At 40.2% G+C, this 25,407-nt stretch overlaps 3 protein-coding genes across 9 annotated transcripts in view; 2 read left to right on the top strand and 1 right to left on the bottom strand.

The window, feature by feature from the left end:
• The first annotated feature begins 887 nt into the window (after positions 1–887).
• On the top strand, positions 888–12,213 carry LOC306822188 (leucine-rich repeat neuronal protein 1-like). The gene is made up of 3 exons (XM_079341014.1): positions 888–1,673; positions 8,240–11,875; positions 11,927–12,213. The coding sequence occupies exon 2, from the start codon at positions 8,443–8,445 to the stop codon at positions 10,588–10,590; it is 2,148 nt and encodes a 715-aa protein (XP_079197140.1). The 5' UTR covers positions 888–1,673; positions 8,240–8,442; the 3' UTR covers positions 10,591–11,875; positions 11,927–12,213.
• Positions 11,938–18,240, bottom strand: sumf1 (sulfatase modifying factor 1). Of its 3 annotated transcripts, XM_079341017.1 has the most exons (10): positions 18,151–18,240; positions 17,615–17,769; positions 16,732–16,905; positions 16,064–16,138; positions 14,995–15,077; positions 14,424–14,546; positions 14,224–14,338; positions 13,609–13,722; positions 13,470–13,529; positions 11,938–12,504 (listed from the first exon to the last, which is right to left on the bottom strand). In XM_079341017.1, the coding sequence occupies exons 3-10, from the start codon at positions 16,903–16,905 to the stop codon at positions 12,403–12,405; spliced, it is 846 nt and encodes a 281-aa protein (XP_079197143.1). In that variant the 5' UTR covers positions 17,615–17,769; positions 18,151–18,240; the 3' UTR covers positions 11,938–12,402. The 3 variants fall into 3 exon arrangements, with proteins under 3 accessions (XP_079197143.1, XP_079197141.1, XP_079197142.1); XM_079341015.1 differs by lacking the exon at positions 18,151–18,240 and having other exon boundaries at positions 17,615–17,919; XM_079341016.1 differs by lacking the exons at positions 11,938–12,504; positions 18,151–18,240 and adding an exon at positions 12,521–12,968 and having other exon boundaries at positions 17,615–17,927.
• Positions 18,241–18,405: 165 nt separating this feature from the next.
• The window catches only part of LOC306822187 (inositol 1,4,5-trisphosphate-gated calcium channel ITPR1), a 63,308-nt gene continuing 56,306 nt past the window's right edge, over positions 18,406–25,407 (top strand). For all 5 annotated transcript variants that reach the window (XM_079341013.1, XM_079341012.1, XM_079341011.1 and 2 more), the window contains exons 1-3: positions 18,406–18,541; positions 19,437–19,549; positions 21,876–21,946. In XM_079341013.1, coding sequence (XP_079197139.1) covers positions 19,458–19,549; positions 21,876–21,946 — 163 coding nt within the window. In that variant the 5' untranslated portion in view covers positions 18,406–18,541; positions 19,437–19,457. The remainder of the gene's footprint in view (positions 18,542–19,436; positions 19,550–21,875; positions 21,947–25,407) is intronic.

Genomic DNA, 25,407 nt, shown 5'->3' with positions numbered 1-25,407 from the left:
AACAATACTTTTCTTTGACTTTAAGCATATAGATTAGATTTTTTTTGTTAAGGCTACATATAACAAAAAATAACTTCCATAGTCCAATTCAAATTGGTACAAACAAGTACAAGCTCTTAATGAGTACAGCTCTGGTGTGCTTTTAGTAAACATTTAACCTTTGTTGAGAGTGATTTTATATCTGGGATTAAATCTACATCAGCTGGTAATGGGTTCAGAGAAAAGAGCATGGAGTATTTGAATGTTTTGTGATAAAAACAAAACAGAAGAGGATGTGAATTACTGACTTTACAAAACCTTACATTAGTTAAAGCTAAATCAGGTTAAACACCCTGATTCATGACCCAAGATGAACTAAAAGGCTGTCAGCTTTGTTGAACCTGTTTGTCTTCTGGATAAAGCTTTAGATAAATGCATCAAACTGCATTTACTATTCATGCATTTCATTAATAAGGCAAGACATGTCGAACGTGCTTCTCTGGATTCTTTTACGCCCTAAAAAACACATGAAGATTATCATCCCGATTCATCTAGATATCCAATATTCTGTTTAGAGATTATTCAGCAGAGATGGAGGAAGCTGAACGTGCCTGACCCTCTATATGTTTCTTGTTCTATGACAAAGGATGAAAAGAAGTGTCGACTAGCTATAAGAGCATTTGTTTGTTTATTTGCACAAAATACATGCAATAGTCAAACAGATAAACAACTACTTTCCCAAGAGGAGACAGGCTTGTGGTGGACAGGTAAGAAATGTGAGGAGGGCTTATAATTGAACCTCTCTATGTAAATACATCTTGCTTTCTAATATTTCCTGTAGGTGACAACTGTCCGATGCACTTTCCTGTTCCATCACTGAGACAATCACACTCCTTCTTTATAGCTTTACAGTACGGATGAAGAAGCAGAAGCAGACAGCTCCCAAAGCAGCTCATCAAACATCAAGTGATGAAACACTGTCATTTTCACTGCTCCCCTTGGAGAAGAATGGAGGGGGAGGAGGAGGAGGAAGTTGAAGAAGAATGCAAACAAGGGACAGATCTGACAGAAAATATTGTTCTCCCTCTTTTTTTGCATGTGTATGTGTGTGAGAGGAGGGGGGGAAGACAGGAGGGAAATGTATCTGAACATTTTTAAAGTCCATAGTTATTAATAAGGAAATCATTACATGTAAAATAACTTTGGAAACACGAGTTCTCCTTTCTAAAAATTACAATAAAATACTGCAGCTCATGTTAGTCTTTGAAGTCTGATATCATTGGCTCCACAATCACTGACAGCAACACTCGCACCTCAAAGCTCATGTTCGACAGGGTGGGACTCTGGTTCCCATGGTGCATGTTGATGACAGAACAGATGGTGAGGGTTGCCTGTTTTGTTGGAGTCAGAGTCGTTTCAATCCAGCTGACCTGCGCCAGGCAGCTGCTCGTCACGGTGCACCGCTGCAGCGCTGCTGAAGTGTCAGTGTGTCTCCAGCAGCACCGGGGATCAGAGCAAGGTTTCTTGTTTCCCCACCGACGTGATTCATTCTCGTTCTTACGGCTGATTATTTTTATTCTGACATCTAGGCTACTCTGCTCCCCTCGCGCATAATCCCGGAGCTGCGGATACCGCATGGGTCAAACACAGTAGCCTGCAGCAGCTTCGCGCAGAGAGGATACGGCGCTTAAAAGGTGAGAGCAATCTTCGTGGGTTATTCATGCAGGCTTCCAAAATTGCAATACATAATCTATCTCTGGTTTTTATTTTGGATGCTTACTTTAATTGATGCTGTGTAGAGAATGATGATAAAATGATGACAATTTCAGTTCAGTCCAGACAGAGAAAAAAAGTCTGCGTTCTCATGATTTCTTTCTTTTCTTTTTGGAAATGCATAGATCAACAAAAATGAAACAATAACGCGTCTCTCCTCATGGCGTGGGTCCTCGTGCGCCGCGTGTTTATACCGCAGAGAGGACTAATAGTATTTTTCTGAAAGCATAAACAAAGAAAGGTTGGGATAGAAATTTGGATAGAAAATTGAGCCACACAAGTTGTTCATGTTAAAAGATTTCTAATTGTCATTTAACTGCGATGCGAATCAAAAATTGACAAATTAACATTTGATTTGCAAGTACACACGCCTCTGCATTATATTAAACTCAAGAGTGTTATGACATTTTTTCAGCTCTAGACTAGTGATAATATGACTGAGTCAGATATCAGATTAGGGAAATCAAAGATAACAAGGACTAGAGTATTTGCACCACATACACTCATTAAATTAAGCCCTTTTTTAAACTCATTTTTAGACTTTTTTTGTTGCAAATCCAAAAATCTGAGTGGTTTGTGGTTCTCTAAGGGGCTCATTATTAAACCTGCAGCCCTGACATTTCACTGATCTGTGACACAGGGTTCACCTAACAGTGTAACATTTACACAAACTGCAGCATCACTCACAGAGCAGACAGCAGCTGAAACAGCAGGCTCAGTTGCTCCATAGAGCCTATTTGCATGTCTAAGGGTCAGGAAATTGGCAGATGTCTGAAGTGAAGACACCGAGGAGAAAGAAAAAGACTATCCAGTGTTTTCTACTGAGAAGTTTGAGACATCGGGGAGTGTGATGGTATTGTTCCGGTCACTTTTGTCAAGTGGCCTCTGTTGTTTCAGCTGCTGCATTAAACTGGCACCTGTTATTGAGATTATACCATCTCAAAAAAATCACATGGGAGTTAGTTTCACTTAAAAAAAAAAAGTAAAGACAAGGTGCAAATTATTCATTTCTTGTTACCATACACATTAATGTATAGCCTTCTTTGTCTTGGGAGTAACACAGATAATTGATACATATGTCACCCTATGAGCTGCAGAGTTTAAAGGGCCATGGCACCTTCCCCCAATCTTCACAATACACAGTGACGTATCTCCTCAGCTGGTAGTGACGAGTGTGAGAACCTCCACAAACAAAGACGTGTCTCTGTGTTTGGGCAAGAGCTATTGTATCATTAGGCCTAACTTCAAAACGTGCTGGTGCTGAGGCTTCCACCGAGGCAGAGGCGATGGTGCAACAGCTTGACCTTCAGCCTTTTGTGTTCGTGCTCTAAATTGGGGAACATGGGAATTAGAGGTTTCATTAAAAAAACCCAAAAAAAACGGAGGCAGCAGTTTTGTTTTTTTCAAGCAATGAAATGAAAAATCATTCTAGATAGAAAGGTTTAGAAATAGACTTTGATTCTTTGTGACGTTATCATACATATTAAACTCATTACTGAAATAAGAAACTATTTTGAAATTAAATCCCTCTGAATTGATATGAGATTAGAGCTGGAAAATGAGTACACAAAGCTGTGAAGCAGATCAAGCAGAGAAACATTTCTGAAAATCAGGTCTCGTTGGATCCTTTTCGGTGGTGGAGGTCAATTTTTCCTTGTGTGTGTTTGTCTTCTCAAACCTGCATTGTTTCAAAAAGGGATTCCCCTGAGATTAGTAACCTTGGTACTGTCAGCTTTATTGATTGATTCTCCAGTGATGACAAATTGGCATTTCACCAGCAATGCAACTGTAAGGACAGATTAAGTGTGTGTGTGTGTGTGTGTGTGTGTGTGTGTGTGTGTGTGTGTGTGTGTGTGTGTGTGTAAGGAGAGAAAGCGAAAAAAAAGAAAACCAGATTGAATAGTGCATGTCTTTTTAAACCGTAATAGAGTCTAAAGACACAGTGTTTAAGTTAGTCTTCTTTAAATCCATATGTGGTTTTCAGATTTTACTAATTTTACCTTCAGGCTTGTAGTGTTTTCAGCTCAGCGGTTTCCTCCTGTGGCCTTCTAATTGAAACAGAGCTCCCCTCTCCCTCTTTACTCTCTCTCTCTCTCTCCTCTCTGACTGAGTGGACACTCATCCTTCTTCTCCTCCTCCTCCTCCTCCTCCTCCTCGGCTCCACACCTCTGCCATCAGCAGCTGCACCAAAGCTCTGTGTGATGTGGAGGGAGATGCTTGCATACTAATGGTGCAGGAACAGGAAATCTCACAGGCAGACCAGCGCAGTAAAGACATGGAGAAAACATCAGGCAGGAGTACTCAGCTTTCAGGCCCTTCATCATAGCTCTAGTTTGAAAGTTGTATCTAAAATCTGATAGCTTTGGTGAAAACTCTTATTACAAAGGTGCTGTAACCTGTAGTAACCTTCTTGGACATTCAGCACTTACTTTAGCTTCCTGATTCCACTAATAGCTGTTTTCTCATGTGGTGTTGAAACAGACATGCCAGTGGCATAGCTGTTGCTATGGAGATGGCATGTCTGCAAGCCTGTTGTAGGGCTGCTGATTCAGAAACAGTGCTTTTGCACCTGATGAAAAGGGCCTGAGGACTGAAAGGGGTGGGTGGGGGTGCAAAGCACAGAGTCCTATAAAAAAAGATGCAATCTGCTCTTAAGTGAGGTTCCTCTTGGCTGCACCAGTGGCACATGCTGAAGTGTTTTTCATTACGTGAATTCTAGGAACGTTTTAAACTAGTGAAAGAACATTTCTTGAAACCTCCCAAATTTATTTAAGGCCCTGCAAAACAGAGAATCATTTTTGGATTCTTCAACTGAAAACAAACACTGCCGCCTGCACACAAATACCAAGAGGTCACCGATTAAAAAAAAAAAAAAAAAAAGCTCTCCGCATCAATCTGCAGAACCATGTTTCCCTGTTTAAGTTTATTGCTCCCTGTGCTTTCCAGAGACCCTTTCATATAAATACATTTATGAGGCCACAGTATCAAGCATACTGAGCTCATTATGTCCCACAATTACATCTCACCATCTCACTTTGATCCTCCAGGCCTGTGATGTTCTGAGAATAAATGCAAAATTAGTAAAAATAACAGATACTGTTGATGTATGTGTGTGTTCTATGTGTGTGTGTGTGTGTGTGTGTGTGTGTGTGTGTGTGTGTGTGTGTTTAATGTCCAATGTGTGCATAGATTAAAAACTCATAAGGATTGGGTGAGCAAAGACAGTAAATCTCTCCTGCTGGAGGCGTCAGCTCAGACAGCTGGATAATGCCGATCTGTTGAGGGATTTTTTAGTTTCCTTCCAGTGCTTTGTGTATGCATGTATGCCAAATACAAGTGGGAAAACAGACTGTATGGGTTTTGTGGCAGTTTGGAGATGGATGCACTGCAGATACACATATGTATATGCATGCATTTTTAATATGCTCCTTGCAGTGTAATTGCTCTTCGCAGCTCTAGCCAAGAGATTAGCGATAGAGTTTCAGGATACAGGTGCTGGTGCACAAATGGTCAGATCGTGCTATGATAGTGAGAGAATTAATGTTAATCTGTGTTACATGCCAGAGAACAACATTTTTATTTTCAAAAAAGTGACTCTGAACAGCATCATCTCTTAAATATGATCCTGTGGGAATACGCTTATTCTCTGGTGTAATTAATGTTGTGTAGAGGAGAGTAATTGCAAGACTAACATAGACTTTGATCAAAAAAAACAAATAAACTGAACTTCTCTTGATAATATACATCCTCCTTGTAACCTTATAAAGAAACACATAAATACTAACAACATGATTTGCATAGTTGAAATGTTGGAAGTGCACATCAACAGTTTTGATATGTGGCCCAACATTAGATAAGGGCTTTTTAGTATTAAGATACATTTATACTTTCTGTAGTATTTTCAATTTTCAGCTTTTTGTTTTATTTGATCTTAATACCAAAGTCATTCTTGCACGTAGCAAGCACATTATAAAATGCATGAATGCGGTCAAAATACTGCTTTTACTCTCATTTGCATACACCAGAAGTCAGGGGTGTTATATCAGAGAGGCGGAATTATGAATAAGTGTGAAGGTTATGGTACTTAAACGATAAGAGGAAAAAATGTGAATTGGTGTTAGATAAACATTGTGCTTTGAAGTTTAGTTTGTTGTACGTCTTCTAATGAAAGCTATTATCTTCATCATAAAGTCAACAATATCTGATTTAGACGGCTGTTTATAGGATTAAGTATCTCATCTTGGGAAGCAGAGCACGTATGTAAACTCTAAACTATCAGGAGTCTGGTAAGATAGGTGTAAAGTGAGGAATCTTATATTTGGCCAGTATAGCTTAGCTTTAAGGTAACTTAAAGTATGATGCTTAACTCCTACCATCAGTAGACTGGTCTGTGCCAAACAATAGGTACCTGAGGTGTGTGCTTGTGCCTGTAAGTATGGATTAGTGTTCTGTAGTAATAATGAAGTGGGCCATCAGTGAAAAAGAGCATATGTACTCAGCATAGCCTCCTTGGGTTAGTAAGGTCAACAAGTACGCACAGTGAGAGATAGGTGGGAACGGATGCAGATCCCCACAGTGCTGCCAGTCTGCCAGACTGCCAGAAACCTAGTGCCAGGTGTCTTAGTTTTATGGCCTCAGTATGAAACCAGCGATTACGCTGCCTGCCTCTTCCTATTTGATACCTGAGCATTAAGAAAGGCAGAGGCAGACAGATAGGAATACATACATGTCTTTAAACCAATGTGTATGAACAGGAAGGGAGTTTCATTTAAACAACATTTAGTTGTATACTTTAAGAAAATAAATGATCAATTCAAAGCAGAAAGAGGTGCCACGTGATTAGCAGTTACACCACAGTGCAGAGCCAGAACTGACGCACGGCCCTGTTGCCTAACTTTAGTCACACTGAAATAATCAATTAGTTAAGCTTGAGTGTGACCAAGTCATTGAAGGCCCTAGCCACCTTTTATTGCCCATCGGATGTGCCTTCACTCCAGGGGAAACAAACGTCGACATACTGTGATGCTTTATCACTGTATGCCAAAGCTGCCTCAACCATGCAGTGAGTGACACGTTTGACATGTTCACATTTTCAGATCTATCCGATGATGCTGTTTTTTTCCACACCATATTGTTGCATTCTAAAGTGAAGAATTGCATACTTTGGTTAAAAAAAACCTGTCAACACATTGCAGGACACAGAAGAGATAGAAAACTATTTGTGCGTAGATGATGTTAATATAAGAGAAACTTGTCGTTTTCCTGTGAAACAAAATAATCTCTCTCTATTGTATGCACACACTCTCTCTCTTACATAAACACACACACACACACACACACCTAAACACACACCTACACACACACACACACACACACACACACACACACACACACACACACACACACACACACACACACACATACAAATGAATGTAAAGCCTCAGTTTATTTGTGAGGTTAAATCTGAGTTTCTATGACTGAGTCATACTACAAACTGACACTGGTAATTTGTTTTATTGAGAGAAAGCCACTGTGATCTTTGATGAATTAAACTAATACAGGGACTGCCTATTTTTTGTTTGTTGAATAATTATCACTTTTTTCCAAATACAACCAATAAACCTATAAATAACACACAAATTAATGAGTCAGAGCAGATGTAGTGGTGTAATTTTTGTGAAATAATGTCACAAATGACAGTTAAGGCATAAAATAGTGCAATTCCTATGGAGATGCAGTCTGTCTGTGCACTGCAGTCTATCTCTGCTTGTCTTAGATCAGTCATTGACTTCTCCCATCACAGCACAGCCTCAACACTTGCCCTTTAAATGTGTACAACTGTTATCCAGTGGCCTGTATCATCAGTAGTTAGTGATAAACAGTGAAGAGCACATACTCCATGATTATTAAACCTGTTGTGTAATGGGCTCACAGCCAGAGCTGCCGGCTGTGCTCACCCCACACTCGCTCAAGAGGATCACTGATACCAAGCTGGTATGCAGATAATCTACCCCGCACATACATGTGGGTAATCTCTGAAGACACAGCCAGCAACACATCAGGGTGGCAGTGCTTATCTCAGTCTTTTCGTGATACTGATAAATACAGAGCGTATTTCACAAAAAACTTTTCATTGTTCTCATAACTAATATGAGGAAATTTCAGGCCATTGTTGAGACTAGTTCATATCCAACATGTAAAGTAAGGGGACCTTTAATTTTCATGTCAGAAAAGAAAACTTGAAAGATTCATTCTGCCCCGTGAGACACACCAACCTTCTCCCTTGAATATCTATGGGGTAACACTGTGGAAAACCGCACTTTACTCATGCGTTACCCCCTTCATTGTAGGGCCTACATGGAAAACCAAAAATTAGTCTGTGACTGTCTCAACTTTTTTTCTTAGCAAGCAGATTATCAAAATTAATGATACTATTATCATATTCAACTTGCAGGCTTTAACATTTCTCTTATTTTGTCTTTTTTAGGCTTAACAAGTGACGTTTAGACCATATGATCTTCTGGCCTGACATCAGCAAATAACTTCTCCTGGATAATAAATCACCACTCTGGAGAGTGCCTACAGCATCTTGCAAGCACTAAAGAAGACTAATGCTCATGAACCTTCCCTGCAAGCTTTTTCCCTGAACCCTGCCTCTTGTTTAGGCTTTGTCTGAGCAGAGAGAGAAACATGGCAGTCAGCTCAAAGCCCTGGCCTCCGCTACTATGGCTGTGCATGGGATTGCTTCTTTCCTCTCTGTCGCCTATACTCAGCAAAGAATGTCCCCATTTGTGTGTCTGCGAGATCCGCCCTTGGTTCACTCCCCAGTCCACGTACAAGGAGGCAACCACAGTGGATTGTAATGACTTGAGGCTAACACACATCCCTATGAATCTGTCAACTGATACACAGGTGTTACTGCTCCAAAGTAATGCCATTTCTTACACCATTGGAGAACTGGAGGCGCTGTTCAACCTGACAGAGCTGGATATATCCCAGAACAACTTCAGCACGGTGGAAGCCGTTGGCCTCACAGGCATGAAGCACCTGACCACATTACATCTAGAAGAGAACCATATCAGCCAGCTGCCAGACCACTGCCTGGGAAACCTCTCCAGTCTCCAAGAACTCTACATCAACCACAACCAGATAAGTTCCATCTCGCCAAGAGCATTTGCAGGCCTGCACAACCTGCTGCGCCTTCATCTTAACTCCAACAAGCTCCATGTCATAGACAGCCGCTGGTTTGAAGAAACACCCAATCTGGAGATCCTGATGATTGGGGAGAACCCAGTTATCGGCCTTCTAGACATGAACTTTAAGCCTCTTGGAAGCCTCAGGAGTCTTGTTCTGGCTGGAATGGACCTCACTGTTGTTCCAGCAAATGCATTTGTTGGTTTGGATACCCTTGAGAGCATTTCTTTCTATGACAACAAACTGATCAGAATCCCTCAACTGGCTCTTCAGAAAGTTCCAAATCTGAAATTCTTGGACTTAAATAAAAATCCAGTTAACAAAATCCAGGAGGGAGATTTCAGGAACATGTTACGTCTGAAGGAGCTGGGAATCAATAACATGATGGAGTTAGTTTCGATTGACCGCTATGCTATGGACAACCTACCAGAACTGACTAAGCTGGAGGCAACAAACAATCCTAAATTGTCATATGTGCATAAATTGGCCTTCAGGGACATGCCCTCCTTGGAGAGCCTGATGCTCAACAATAATGCCCTCACTGCCCTTTACCAGCACACAGTGGAAATGCTACCTAATTTGCGAGAAATCAGTCTACATAGCAATCCATTGCGCTGTGACTGTGTAATTCAGTGGATGAGTTCCAACAGGACCACAGTGCGCTTCATGGAGCCTCTGGCCATGTTGTGCAGCTCCCCACCAGAACTCAGAGACCAGCAAGTTCGAGGGCTAAAGCTGCTGGATTCCCCTGAGCAATGCCTCCCCCTCATATCCCACAATACATTCCCAAGCCACTTGAACCTCGAACTGGGCATGAGCATCAGCCTTGACTGTAGGGCCATGTCTGAGCCAGAGCCGGAGATCTACTGGGTGACTCCTCTTGGGTCCAAAATCACGGTCGACACTGTGTCAGAGCGGCATCACTTGAGCAGTGAGGGAACCCTTCGGCTGTCCCATGTTCAGGTAGAGGATTCTGGTCGTTACACCTGTGTGGCACAGAACACGGAAGGAGCGGACACCCGAGTTGTTACCGTCCGCGTAAATGGAACCCTTCTTGACAGTGCCCAGGTGATGAAGATCTATGTCAAGCAGACTGAGTCGCACTCCATCCTGGTCTCCTGGAAAGTCAATTCTAATGTCTTGTCTTCAGACCTGAAATGGGCGTCAGCCACTATGAAGATCGACAACCCACACATCACCTACACAGCTCGTGTGCCTGTAGACGTTCATGAGTACAACCTGACACACCTTCAACCTGCTACCGAGTACGAGGTGTGCCTCACGGTCTCCAACGTACACCTGCAGACACACAAGTCTTGTGTTAACGTCACAACACGTAGCACTACATTTGCCTTGGATCTCTCAGACCAGCATCCCAGTGTAGCTGTGCTAGCTGTCATGGCAACCATGCTAGCTTTTCTCAGCCTGGGCACTGTGGGTGTCTACATGGCCCGTAGGTGGAAGAGAAAAAACTACCACCACTCTCTAAAGAAATACATGCTGAAGACTTCCTCCATCCCCCTGAATGAGCTCTACCCTCCTCTCATCAACCTATGGGAGGCTGAAAGTGAGAAGGAAAAAGACGGTGGCACAGAGGGAAAACCCTCTCCTGTTGATACCACACGTAGCTATTACATGTGGTGATGATTAAGTAAGGAGGCCTTGCTGCCTCTTCAGCAGCACAAAAAGACACACTTTTGCCATTTTGGTGCAAAAGTCAAGTAAAGTTGCAAAGTTTTTTGTATTCTCATCTTTGCTACAGTGGCAGAGTGATCAAGGACATGATTTTTATTAGTATAGCGTATCGCCTTTGTTTGATTCTTTCTATCTCTTTAATGGATTTGAACTCTTGAAGATAGCAGCTGTATTTAGCCTGCCTGTCTTAGTTGCTAACATTTTGTCTATGTGGTGCATTTTTGACTCACTTTCTTTTGAGTTAATTATACAGCAGCGGGGGCTGAAGGAACTCATGTAGCACTATAGTGGAATCAGTGTTGCTTTGTAAAACAGGTAATCTGTTGTGCACTGATAGGTAATGAAGTTTGTCTAAGCTTCAATTTAACGCTGACAGCAGGGTTTAGACTTTTTAAACTGTCAACTGAATGTTAGCAATTGTGCAGTAATGTTGTATCAACTATACCTTTGAAATTTGATTTAAATGACAAGATAGGATTTTAGTTTAATTATACTGTGATATTAATGCTAGAAATACAAATGCTTAATACATTTTGAGTTTTTCTTTTTAAATGGTGCACTAGTATATTTTTTTCCCTTTTCCTGTTTAATCATCCAATTTTGCTAGAATGATTTGCTGTTTGCTTAGTTATTTTTATTTTCACATGCAATATGTATAGACTACTAAAGAAGTTAAAAATAAATAACTTTTTGGGTCTTTTTTTTCCCAGAAGTGTAGTCTTTTTCTTATGCTCATTTCGTAAAGATCTTTTATCCTTTCCATTTTGACAGGCACACTTGTTCCCTGAGGGTGCACATGCTTTCATTTGGATTCTTAATCTTATTACTTAGAAGAACTTTAGCTGCGCTCAGTCCAAAACTGCCTGAATCAGCTTTTCACTGTCAAGGCCCAAACTGCCCTAAACCTTCTTCAGATAGAGCTCATACTGTGTCAGCTTAGCTTATTATTTATCAAATATGTTCATATGTTTGACTGACCATCAGACAAACATGAACATATTTGACAGATGGACGGGGGATCAGAGACAGAGTTTGAGGAAGATAGATATTTAAGCATATGCTGCCCTCTACTGGAGGTCACTATAACTATATACTAAACCTTTTTGTCATACAACGCTGTAGTTGGTTGACATGGATGATGCTAAAGTCACATTGATAACAAAGTAGCAAGGTGAGGTAAAAATTTACTTGAATAGCTTAAAGTCTTCCATACAAGGGCAAATTACCATTCTGAGTCATATTATGCCAAAAAGAGCCACATTTTTCTAGTTGATCAAGACTCAAGGCCAATAAAAAGTGTTTTTTACTCCCAAAATCCCACAGTGAAAAAAAGAAAATTGAACAAAAAAATAGACAAAAACACAAATTCAGATCAAGACAAATAGAATTGGGTTTTTTCCCTTTATTACATTTGAAACTATTTCTGAAAGTATCAGGATATAAAGTTCTCACAAACTTTCAGTCTAAATCTCAGCAAGTCCTTGCAGAGTATCAATACCATTGGTACATTTTTTAAAGAAAAACACAACATTCTTCTTTTTTTATTGTTTCTTTAAAAAAATACAAAAATAATACCGTTAAAAAATTCCCTCTTCTGACATTATCTGCTAGAATGTAAGACATTCTTAACCTCTACCAGCCCCCCGTCTTTCTCATCTGCACATTAACGAGATAGCACAGATTTTTTTTACTCCACATCCAACATTGAGGAAAGAGATAAGCTTAAATAAAGGGCACAGTGTTTCGGACAAACAGCTGAGGTCACTGTTGTTCCTTGGAGACACAACGAAAACCAAGATTAGATGCAGAGCTGTCCGGAGTGTTTTGGCTTCGGGCTGCACACCTATATCTGTAACAGTAAGACTGGAGTAGAAGAAGAGAGAGGAACATACTGTTAATAAATCTATTGTCTTGACTGTGCTTGAAAGCATTAAAAAAAATTTATCAAAAACTATAAACACGTTTGCATGGATTCATTAAGCATTTCTGACTGTCTTTCTCTCCCCAACCACATGGTTTATTCAAATGAAACAAGCAGAACTCTGTGCTCAGGGCTTGTATAGCATGTATTTGGTCACATTTCCATGGCAACTAATGCTGGTGGCAGGCAAACTGAAATGGTCACCACTGGGCAGTAAAAATAATGCTGCATAAAAAGTAAATGCACCATATGCATTAGTATAAGCAATATACAGTACTGTGTCAAACTCCTGTGGCTGCACTAATGCAGGTAAATGTCACATACCGGGTAACAGAGAAAACGAGAGAGGCTGCATTTTCCCTGAGTAATCAAACAGGTGGAAAGTAACAACAAGCTCTACTTCCTCCTTTGTAAAAAAAAAACAAAAAAATTGTCAGAGCTTTTGTTGCTCTTGTTGATTAGGTTCAATAAATAGTACAAAAAATGTTAAAATCCAGAACCATTTCATTTTCACTGTTGCACAAAAGACCTCTATGCACACAATAGTCTCACTGCCTGCCAAGTGAGCTATTTTAGCCTGAAATGTTTGCTGCAATGATGATGTCAGCACATCATCGCTTAAAAGATGGCCAATTGTTTGCAAGAGATTGAAAAGAATCTGTCATTGTGGTTTCAATCTCAATATTCTGTCCCGGGTCCTAAATACTTTCTGGTTTCTGGTCCTTTTTCACTGCTAAATAATGGGATAAATTAAGGCACATTATTAATAAATAATTTAAATAACTAAAACTAATAGTATTTTAATTGATTAAATATGTCATAACACATTCAAGCAGGTTCAAGCTTTCCATTGATTGATTCAAAACAGCAATAACAACAACAATGTATTAGTAGGTGTCTTGTTTACCTTGTGGCACATGTATGACCCTCCCTTCTTCACCTTGTCTGTGCCTGATGGAGGACCAGTCTGAAATGGAAATATGATGGAACATCAGAAAAAAAAACACCCTACGAAACACAAAAGCTTAGAGGTTATGTTTTCTTACTGGGTTTTGTTGGTGGTCAGTGTTGTGAATCACAGTCCACCAGTCTGAGGTCCATTCCCACACATTACCCACGATGTCATACAGACCAAAACTATTAGCAGGAAAGGACATCACCTGCAGGGTACAGTGAGAATGGTGTCATGTAAAAAACAGTCCTAATTAAGAAGTACATTGATACAAACCAATTTTTGTTAAAAAGTCTTGCAGATATATAGACGTATGGGCATTAGTGCTCTTTTAGCTGGCAGGATTACAAAATCACAATTTCCTTCAGCCGCTCACACCTTCAAGATTTTTGTGCATACACTCATGATTGCTAATTCTATATTTGCTCTTAAAGTTCACCATTGTTCAGAACAAAATTAATACTATCCAATTATTATTCATCTGATATCTGGTAGCTGCAGTTGGGACTTTATCAACTTCAGAGACAAGCTTTTATCTCAGGAAACTTTAATTTCCTGTAGACTGTAGGCAGCAGTTTGATTATAATTCAGTTTCCATTTTCATATCAATTGTTCAAGAATCGCTGTCTTCCTCTCCATCAGGACAAATGAAGGGTCTTTACTGCACTGACAACTGAAGTAAGTCGACAGCTTTCCCTCTAGGTCCTACCGGTGAGGTTTTGATGTATCCATCATCCCCAGAGTTGTTGTTTGGAAAATCTCCCTGCCAGAGGTTGGCGTAGTGTTCTCCTTTAGGGTGCAACTTGTTTCCCCAGGGGTAGAGTCTACATGTAAAGGAAGTACATCATGCAATGAAGGCCACAAGCACAATGAATGATTTAAAGTGGCATATCATATCATGTATCTTACCGGTCTTTGAGGCCGCCCCTGCAGGCATGCTCCCACTCTGCCTCTGTGGGAAGCCTCTTGTTGGCCCAGGAGCAGTAAGTAACAGCATCCTCCCAGGTCACATGAACAACAGGATGGTCCAGCCTACAAAAAAAACAACAACAACAACAACAACAACAAAATAGATTTTTAATTGTTACAGGGCTCGATTTAAAAAAAAAATTTGTTTCAACCAAACCATATTCAGTAAAGTCTGTCAGAAATCCTCCATTTGAATTCAAAAATGTTCAAATAAAATCAAATGTTTATGAGTCTGAAAAATAACAATTCTTTCATTTTGTTTAAATTGTGTCAAGAAGTAGAAACCTGCACACCATGGTGCAAATGATTAGGGACAAAGACGACTGAAACCTTAAATATGCTTCAAGTGAGCGTAGTATTACAGAGAAAAAAAATGGAATTTTAAACCCCATCACACACATTAGAATTGTGTTCATATTTGAAGACAAAATTAAATAATTTTAGCTTTTTAATCAAATATATTCTTGACAACCTCATGGGGGTTTCCTGTATAGAAAGAGCATCTTCTGACCTGTCAGCTGACGTTGAGTCTGGACCTTCTGGGTGCCTCCAGTCAGCTCCTTTGACTGGTAGCCACCAGGGGGCAGCAGCAACCTAGTTGAAAAAAAGATAGCAGCAATGGTTATTTACTGATATACTACAATCTCTGTTATAATCTTTGTTTTCTTTTCTCTAACAAACAAACTTCAATGCCCGTCTAGAATATTTTTTTGTACAGAAATGCATGGCTCCTAAGGTTCTCCAGTGTTGCCTACTTAATAGGTACATATGTAGCACCTCCTCAGCCGTATAGGATCAGGCTGCACATGACAGCTGAGATGAAGCAGCTAATTCCTTGCTGTCTGGTTTTCATCTTGAGGAGGCCTGCTGTGCTCAGGCCTCTTTTAACCAATCTGTGAACCTTCTTAAAACTCTTACATATGAGTCTGAAGCCCAAAATATGTGCTACCCAGGGCTGGTACTTTAAAGGTCCTGCAGGTTGAGGCTTAGTGCACATAAACTGTTCTAGAAACATTCAGGTACATCATAGGACCAACGTCAAAATATTATGACATTATAGAGACGCACACTATAGAGATTTTTCTTCCACATTATAATTTTTATGAATAAGAAAACGTGTTTTTTCTTCTTCTCTTTAACAACATCACTGCCATGTTTACATATTTTCCAATAGGCAGGAAAGCATAATCAAACTCTTAACTTAAGCTTTGTGCTTTAGGCACTTCTGCATAGTAGCAGAACAGATTAAATCTGACATGCCTCCAATTTCTTCAGTGCTCATATTTCAAAATGCACATGATATAATTAAACAAACCGTATTATTCAAAATAACTGTTTTGAAATCAAACACTTCTGGCAGCCCAGAAGACTGTGGCGATTACCACTGGTCAATTAAGTTGTTACAGGAAGCATTTTCAAAAAGCAGTCTATTATTGTCAGAACTAGCAGTCTGTGTTTTCCCCTAACATTTGTAATTTGCATCTATTAAACAGACGTGACACTGCAAATGCTACATATGGATTTAGCATTAGAAACTGTGAGCTGTAGAGGTCATTTAATGATTGAAAGGTCATACTTACTGCTTGGTCGATTTGGTCTTTGATACTGTCGCTCAAAATTCCCTCGAATACAAACGAGTCTTTAAATATCTCTGCCTTTAAGAACGAAAACACAACCAAACTCAAACTCAAAAACATTATACATTAACATTAACATTATATTATATCAGTAAATGATTATATCAATCAGGTTTACTAACATTTGAATTCCATCATTTAAGGGATTTGTCTAAGTATTTAAGAAATATATATAGATTTGATCATTCTCACCATAATCTAAAAAAATAATCTTAAAGAGGCACAGAGTCTTAAAGTCAGAGGGACATGGTGATAAAAGTTCACAGAAGAATTGACAGAGATGACATATTCCTGAACGTGTATGTTATGACAACATAATGTGGAGACCTCATTTTAATAATGATACATGTTGTACTAGTAGTTTAGTTAAGACCAAAATGAATATTCTGAGGATGCCAGGAGCCGAGAGGTTATTGCCACGTAAGGAGACTGTGGTCCACCAAACAGGTGGCCCAGGTTTGAATCTGTCCTGTGGCTCCTTTCCCGCATTTCGTACCTCATTCTCTCTCTCTCTCCCTGTTTTCTTACTCTATCCACTGTCCTATCTTAAATAAAGACATAAAAAGTCCAAACGTTATCTTTAAGAAAAACGATAATGTGATTATTCAAACCTGAGTTTTGTATTCTCTGGCTTCAACAAAGCTCTGAAACTGTCTGTTAGTGACTTCGTGGATGTCCATGTAGAAGGAGTCCACATACACCAGCCTCTGAGGGCCCTCACCATCAGCAGGGATGCTTGGGTCATCTGTTCCCATCAGGAACTCTCCTCCAGGAATCAGCACCATCTGTATGAAAGATATACGCTTTAAAAACAACAACAACAGACAAGCAGTCCAGTGAATCTACATACTTTTAAATGATAGTATAACTTTAAAATGAGAAGGACACAGTTGTTGACAGCTTCAACTGAGTCCAAGGCAGTCAGACAGCTTGGGATAATCCTGACTGTGGAGTTCACCTTCTCTAACCAAACTAAATTGACCACTGGTTTACGAGAGGTGGTTGAGGGACACATTGAAGTACTAATCATCACATGTCATCTTCAAATAGTAACAAACAGAAATGGGACAAAGATAGGCTGCATGACTATTAAATATCAGCCAGAAACAAGATAGTACATCTGCAGTAAAAAGAGGTCTAATCATTCTACTTCCCTCTCTTGTAGTCTATGGCCTATGAGCTGAAGAACTGAGTTACAATGCGAAACTGCATTTATTAAGAAAGATGCAGTGTCATATGGACACGTGGGTCAGTCTGAATTACAAAACTTCCGTTGACGAATTCAGAGAATGTCATGCAGGCCAATCCAAAAACGAAAGTTTAAAAAAATAATATAAAAAATATGTCGGCCCATATAACTTCATTTGATATTGTTTGAAGTGCATCATCACATCCACACCTTTATTTTCAAACACTTTGTCATTTAATTGCTCTTATTCCCATATTCGCTACTGTGTGGACAGCATAATGGAGCAGCGATATGTTCAGGCATACCTGACTTTGAATTTCCTTCCCATCTCCCGGTGTCTCTCTCTCATTGGCACCTCGGGAGTATTTGTGGGCTGCTGACTCCCTCTTCTCCTCTGCTGGCTGCTCAGTAGCAGCTCTCGTCAGCTTGTCACAGCCGCAGCCCGACCCTGTCTGCTGGGCTGCAGATTTAGACAAACACACACAACCAAAGAAGACGAAAAGAAACGCTAAACTCCGCACCATTCTTGCGTTTCGCGGCTCAGTTGCTTTCCGTTCATGCTGTTGACACTTTCACTTCCGCAAAGTCACGTGGTCAGTCAGCTGGGTGAACTGTAAGAAAATTTGACTCTTTCGCGCCCGACTACTGCATTTTTTTATTTCTTAAATAAAAAATACTTAAATAATGACAATAAAGTGATTTTCAATTTAATTAGATTACCTTTTTTTAATGCCAATGAAATTATTCACTCCAAAAAAAATAAGCAAAGGCCTACACAAAAGAAGGGGGTGCTGTTGGCAGCTTTTGTCAGATAAAAAAAAAAAAAGATTTTTTTGCTCACCTTATCAGTCAAGTCTTAACAGTGGGCGAGATAATATAATTCAGATTTTCCTTTGCTGGAGGGATGTGACTACATGGACATCATTTCCCAGCTTTCATCACTACAACCGTCTGAGACGAAGAAGAAGAAGAAGAAGACGAGGAAGAAGTGGCAGTGAGCCAGGCAGCTCAACCAACCAGTGTGCTGCCTGCCTCAGTGAACGCAGCCCCGGAGCACCAAGAGGCGCAGATAGGTGAGACAGCTGTCAAAAAAAGGGAGAAATAAACAGGATTATTAAGAGTCGCTGACGGCTGCAGCTCGTCCTCGGCCCGTCGGAAGAAGAAAACCCGTAGTCATGCTCTCGTAGCTGCTGCAGAGAGAGCTGAACTCCCCAGCGTTTATCACAGTCGAGGTAAAGTTGCGCGCACAACTTATTCACTTCACCATCCTCCTCTTTTCTCTTTGCTATCCTCTCTCTCAAGGGAGGAACAAATGTTTGGTTTTGTCGTCTTTAATGGTTTAGAATAATGCGTATTGCTCATGTGCAGAGCTTGTGATTGATTCAGTTACACACTAGAACCCCCCAAAAAACAAACAAACTGGCAAAATGGTAAGCATGAGGATTATTTCGGTTTGCGGTGAAACAGTGTGATTGCGGATGGCGACTGAAAATGACAGTTTACGATCGACTCGTTTGATCAAGTGTTCAGAAAAGCATCTATACACGCAGTTTAGACCTGTAACAACAAAAAAAAGTATTCATGTAGCAGTTCAGTTCAGGCTTCCCACAAATAATATTCAGTCAAGGCCCGCTGGTTAAGTTTCCATCATGAATCGACTGAAGTGAGAGGCAGATGCACTGAGTGGAGTGGACCTGCATTGCTTGCACACAGCTCCGTGCAGCCTTGGCACAGATGACCTGTTGCAGGTGCACAAACCTTCCCTGTAGCTGAATCATTAACTGTCTAGTTGAAAGCTTTAAACAAACAGGTTACAGTTTCATCAACCCAGATATTTCCCTGCTGCTTGTATGCAAATCCAAGGTAACAGGCGGGTATAGTGTCAGTGTAGTGGAGTCCTTTCAGAAGAGGGGGAAGCCTGTCTTTAAACAAAAGTGACACTTCCACATACCTGGGTACTCTGTAGCTGTAAATAAAGAAGAAAAATTCTATATAGATTTAGCTGAATATTATCATGACAATTAGGAATCGTCTCATCCTCTTTTAACTTTTGGCATTGTAACATGTCTGATAACCTTTTTTTAATTTCTTATTAGCAACTCATTTGTATCTTTTTCTCCTCTGTAGGTGTCCACTTTGTGTGTCAACATGTCGGATAAGATGTCCAGCTTCTTGCATATTGGGGACATCTGTTCCCTGTATGCAGAGGGATCCACCAACGGTTTTATCAGCACCCTGGGGTACGTGCATCCATCTCAGTGGTTGAAAGTTTCCATCGTTTCGAGGCAGATTGGGATGAAGTAATTAAGGGAGAGAAAAAAAACACATCCTTGCAATTTATCTTAAACATCAAAGCTCGGGGAACAGATTAGAGGCCTTTTGAACTCGTCCTCCTGTGGCCTTGGGCATGACTCCGCCGCTGATAGTGCCGGAAGAAATGGAAATGTAGGGGCAGGAAAATGCACAGATAATGATAAGTGTGTTTGTTTGTGAGAGTGTGGCAGAAGTGGGCGTGGAGGGCCGAGAAACAATGAGGTGATGCTGTACACAGTGCTCAACAACAATATTGGTTTAACTGCTTACAAGCATCAGTGTTCACCCACACAGTCACAATTATGTTGTGTTCTGCAACTCCATCAGTTGTACCTCATAGTTGGAATTGTTGCGTTTGACCTTTGAAAATGCTCTTTTGCTTAAAATGTTGAGGGCAACAAGAGAAATTGTTTGTTTTGTTGTCGCAAGACGGTGCAGCTGATTGGATCGAGCATCAGTAAGGCTGTCAGTACTGTCACTGTCCAGGACCTCCACCCCTGCTCATAAAAAATGGAATGACCTGCAGCAAAGACTGAGTCACTGTACAGACATTGTGGCCTTTTCTCGAGTTCCAGTGCTTCCCACACAAACACACACACACACACACACACACACACACACACACACACACACACACACACACACACACACATACTCGCACACAAACATACAAGTGCATTCACTAAACTGTCATGACAGTTTTTGGAAAGACGCCATATTCTCCACGCACAACCTACAACTCCGCAGCCTTCTCCAGATCCTCTGCCCTCAGAGGAAGAAACTAAACAGAGAATATTGAGGGGAGAGAAACTCTTTGAGAATTATAGTATCTCCAGCTGAGCAGCATTCTCTTCCACTGTTTGGTAACAGGAGAGGGGTCCATTAGCAAATCAAAGGTTACAAATGTTAAAAATGCTGCTTTGCAGTTCAGCCAGACTTGTCCTGTTTGCTAAAATGTCTGACATCTAACAAAATGTCAATGAATGACCTGTCTTGGAAAGATCAACAAGTTATGTGTATTTATACACACATACAGTTTAGTATCTACTAAACGAGTACAAATAATTCATTTGTTTCCTTATTTCTAAGTCTTTCCTCGAGGTGTCCAGACTGGACAAGCAGACAGGTCTGTTTGGACAACTGTACACATTCCCCAGGAAAAGGACTGGAATGGATGTAGGATTTGGCTTGTGTCCAGACAAGTGTTATTATAACTTGTAAAAGCTAAGCATGTCACCAGAGTCCAGCCTGTCCACATGCAGATCACCTAATCCAGAATGATTTAATTATAGTGGAGGGTGGAGGACAAAAATGCAAGAGCTTGCAATATGAATAGGAAATGACAAGGTGTTGTGTATTCAGGTGGTTTTTGGTCACACTGTGTATGGGGGCAATTACTTATCACACTCTCAGGGCTCAGAGAGATACCCCTCACTCAGATAGATTAGGTAAAATAGCAATACATTTCCAAAAATCAAAACCAGTTTGATGTTTTATCAAGTAAAGATGACAAACAGTAAGATCACAGCTTTCTTAAAACAGAAATAGGACAGACTCAATTTGAGACGAGATGATTAAAAGAACAAATCCAGCACTTCTTTTTCACATTTGTAAGATGAAAACCGGACAGTTGTTGCTGCTACCTCTTTGTTTGTGCAGCTCAGAGTTCAAATTCATTTCTTTCGAATTATTTTACTTTTATGCATTTTTCTTTCAATGTATTATTATTATTTATTATTTTGCTTTTATCAAAAAGAAATGCAATGCTGGATTTACTATAACTTTGTCTTGGCTGACATATCATACTAACAACTACTCTTTAAACGAGAGGATTTTGTAGTTTGAATGATTTCAAAGGAACATGTTTAGAATTTGTTGACCCAAAAAGTACTGCATTCAAACAAAAAAATACCCAAATAGATCCATAAATCCATGTAAAGCTAACAATCATTTTTTCTGTACGCATGATTCATATTTGTGTCCCATATCCAGCAACGACATCGTTAAACTTCATATCAACCATAGAGCTCAATGAACTGTTCAGAAGGTTTGTTTTGGTGGACCAACATGTTAAACTCAAAGAATTACTGAGGAGATGATTCCTGAAGAAAAACATCTTTGAAGATAATTAGATGAATACAAATGCTGTTCTTGTTCCTGCTAAAGTACACTAAATACAAGTGCATGAGCAAAGAGTGATTGGTTACTGCAGGTGTGTGTGTTCTAATATATCTTGAATGTGTGTATCCATAGATTGGTGGATGACCGCTGTGTGGTCCAGCCTGACGCAGGGGACCTCAACAACCCTCCCAAGAAGTTCAGAGGTAGGAGACACACAGAGCGGACTTCTGAGGGCTGACATCACCACACTAACTGCTGTCTGTTTATACTGAGAGGCTCTGCTGAATGTGTTATTCTGTGTTTCTTTGGTGACAACCACAATATCTCTGCCCTCAGGACTTCAAACAGGCCTGCCTTTGACAATGTTAATGGAGTGTGTGTATGCATGTGTTGATAGCTGTGTGTGCTTGCCTGTCTGCGGAGGTAAAGGTAGATGCGAGAGAGCGAGAGAGAGAGAGAGAGAGAGAGAGAGAGAGGGAGAGAGAGGGAGCTCTAATGTAGAGTTGCTGGAAAACAACACACTTGAAGAGCTTCTTTTTGAGATGCCTCTTTGGGTGAACCTGCTATTTTTAGCTCCCATACAGGAAGTAGAACTCATGACCCTCAGTTCTCAGGCTGGAGGGTTAATTCTCTGGGGAGAGGCCTGGTGCATTATAGAACAAAGAGTATGAGTGTGTTGAAGGCTTGAGTAGTGCATCTTACAGGTTATTGTACCAAAATAAATCAGGAAATTGATGTTTTCTTGTTCATTGTGGAAAAAGAATTGAATGGAGACATCATTTTGCATCAGTGTGTCTCCTGTCTTGTCTGTTTCTTTGTTTGGGTTTGTTTCTGCACATGTTGCTTCTTCTGTATCTCCCCTTCCACCCTTCTCTGCAAAGATAACATGGACAATGAGTTTGCCTTCTGCCTGTTAAAGGACGTTGTTCTAGTAGTACTTACTCGTGGTTGAATGACATGAGGTGTCTCTGAAAGATAAAACAGAAGAGTATGGTGTGGTCTTTATTCGAGGTGTCACGAGACCCCTCGTTTGTTGTGATTTGGAGATTTGATGGATCAGTTCTTGATCGCGGCTGTGAATCATGAAACGTAAAAGGTAAAGCAGGTTGTTCAGTCCTATGGTGTTTCCCATTCAGATACTCACTCAAGATGCTAGCTGTCGGCTCATGTGCATTAAGACGATTGCACCATTCTTAGATAATAGAGCGGTTTGATCTGAGTGGCGCTCACACAGCTCGTCTCTTCAGTGGGTCTCTCATGTTCCGGGACAAGGTTATCTCCCCTCTAGAGACAGTCCCAGTCATGGAGATGCACACAAACCCGCCGACTGATACCTCCCCTACAGCGGCATCTTGAAAGGCACTCCCTGTGTTTGTTGCTTTGTGTGTTTCAACAACTGTCCACTTAATGTAATGGACCTGCTGAGAGAGGCTGGAATACATGTTAATGTACATCCATCCACCCGCAACACTTTGAAGTTGAATTCATCATGTTTGTCTCTCTCTGCTGTAAACAGGCTCTAAAATTAGAAGATGAATTAGTAAAGTAGCTTCACTAGAGGTTTAGCTGAGTTTGGATTGTGTTTATCTGATGACCGGGGTTAGAAAATAAAAAACACAGTTTTAACCGAGTTTGAAATATCCGGCGTGAAAACGGTTCTGTTTGTAATCTAATATAAATCTGTTGGATTGTTTTGCATTTAGCATGCATCTGTAGTGTGGAAAGTTACTAATGGCTCACTCAAAGAAGACTCTCTCTCATCACTATGCCTTATTTAATCTGCAAGCCTCCCACTCTTAGTTTTTCCTTGACGCACTTATAAAACTTATCACGAGATTAATGCAATCAAAGGGAGAGTCTTTTTTCTAAACCTGACCCAGATCACTATATCTCCTTGACAGAGTTAAGGAGAGTTAATTATTCCTATGTGATAGATACTGTACGTGGTCTTTTTTTTCATTTACTTTTTATGTTGGATAGAGCGCAATAACACTGATGGGAAATAAAAGGAAACTGGCTGAGCTGCTTGTTAAAGACCCTTCTTCTCGTAAACGTAAACTCTATAAACACATTCACATAAGCTGTATGTGTTTTGTCAGGAGCTTTGGTAACTCCTGGACCGTGTCAGCTGGTTTTGACCTGAGGAGGCCCTTGTGTCACTGTGAGAGGACTCTGGATGTCTACCAGAAGGCACAACAAAGTCAATATATAGGCACTGAGGGATAATATGGAAAAGGACCATTGGAAAATATTAAAGAGACGGTAACGTTAGCTTGACAATGAGGACAATTAATTGTTTTCAACATGTAGGACTACTCATACTATTTCAATCAATCAATCAGATGTATTAGTTAGTTAGTTCATTGGTTGTTGTTTTTTTTCACAGTTCCATACATTGTCACGTTATAGATACAGAGAAGGTTATTTCGACTTATTAGATTTATTTAGTCAATTCACAACACACGTTATCTCAAGACACTGTCTTAGAAACCTTGAGTGAAAACAGACTGTGAATGATTTATACTACCCAGCATTTGGAGATTTTCTGTGGTTTTGTAGACGTTTCATCCAGTGTGACAAAGTGATGATACCATAATGTTTGACAACATCAAGTGATTGTGCGATGGTAAACATACTTTTTTTTTTAAATGTTTTTTTTTTTGTTTTGTTTATTTGAACAGTTAAAATTCTGCTCAAAAGGAGTGGGCTGAAGCAGAGCTTATAAGCGCCCACCCCCGAAATACTGTAGGATACTGTACGTATCCTCTATATTTATGCAAATTAACTTGTGGTTGGATTATGGGAAATGTAGGCTCCAGTGTTGACTCATACCAGGGACTTTTTGAGTACACTGGATAAATTAATACTTTATTGATCCCAAAGGAAATTCACTGGGTATCAATAAATGTCTACAAACACAGCAAGGCTTTGTGTGTACATATCTGTAATTATTTTCTCAAAACTTCTTTCGTCACTTCAAATTGGAGTCTTCTCAGTTGATCTGGCAGAGTCTAGGCTATTGTATATCTTTAGTTCCTCCTCGTTCAGGAGGCGCCTCAGCTGCTGGAGAGGGACACATACTGTGCACTGATAATCCTTTTTAATGGACACTCAGGGCACACGCCGGTCCAGACGAGCTGTGTCCACACAGTCAGGACCTTTTACTTGTCACTGCTGAGGTATTCTCAACATTTCCTCTTTATGTAAACACAAGCACCCTCCTCATAATCACAGTATTGCTCATCTTTCCAGCATGCACACACTGAGGAACTTTGTATCTCAGCTCGTTGTTATTTGATGTAACAACACATTCATCCACCTACTGTATATACTCTCAGATAGTGCACTGACATCAGATGAGTATGCTCTTCAGCCGTCAGCAGAGGAAGTGCTCTAACAGTACTTGTTGTATTTGAAATCTTTCTGAATTAGATTATTGAGGATTTTGCTGAAGGGTTGAAAATGTGTCATGCAGGTGCTTGTGACAGCTGCTGTTCTTGTTTGGTGTTGAAGTAATTGAAGGAATTGTTCCAATTTGATCTGCTTCTACTTTCACTGAATCATTTTGATTAGAAAGGCTTCAAATAGCTTTATTGTTTCAAAAAAATATCTACAATGGAGCTGGATGCTTTTGATTAGAGAAACAAAAGGCAGAGATGAAGGG

This window comes from Symphodus melops (assembly GCF_947650265.1).
Source record: "Symphodus melops genome assembly, chromosome: 4".
Classification (NCBI taxonomy): Eukaryota; Metazoa; Chordata; class Actinopteri; order Labriformes; family Labridae; genus Symphodus; species Symphodus melops.
This window is presented reverse-complemented; position numbering and strand designations above follow the sequence as displayed.

What these genes read in the sequence shown, in the direction of transcription:
- LOC306822188 (XM_079341014.1), top strand. Translation starts at nt 8,443, where the DNA reads ATGGCAGTCAGCTCAAAGCCCTGGCCTCCGCTACTATGGCTGTGCATG.
- sumf1 (XM_079341015.1), bottom strand. Translation starts at nt 17,833, where the DNA reads ATGGTGCGGAGTTTAGCGTTTCTTTTCGTCTTCTTTGGTTGTGTGTGT. An exon ending in GGAAGGAAATTCAAAGTCAG is followed by an intron (nt 16,906 to 17,614) that starts GTATGCCTGAAC and finishes TCTTTCATACAG; the next exon opens with ATGGTGCTGATTCCTGGAGG. An exon ending in AGGGGCGGCCTCAAAGACCG is followed by an intron (nt 14,339 to 14,423) that starts GTAAGATACATG and finishes CTTTACATGTAG; the next exon opens with ACTCTACCCCTGGGGAAACA.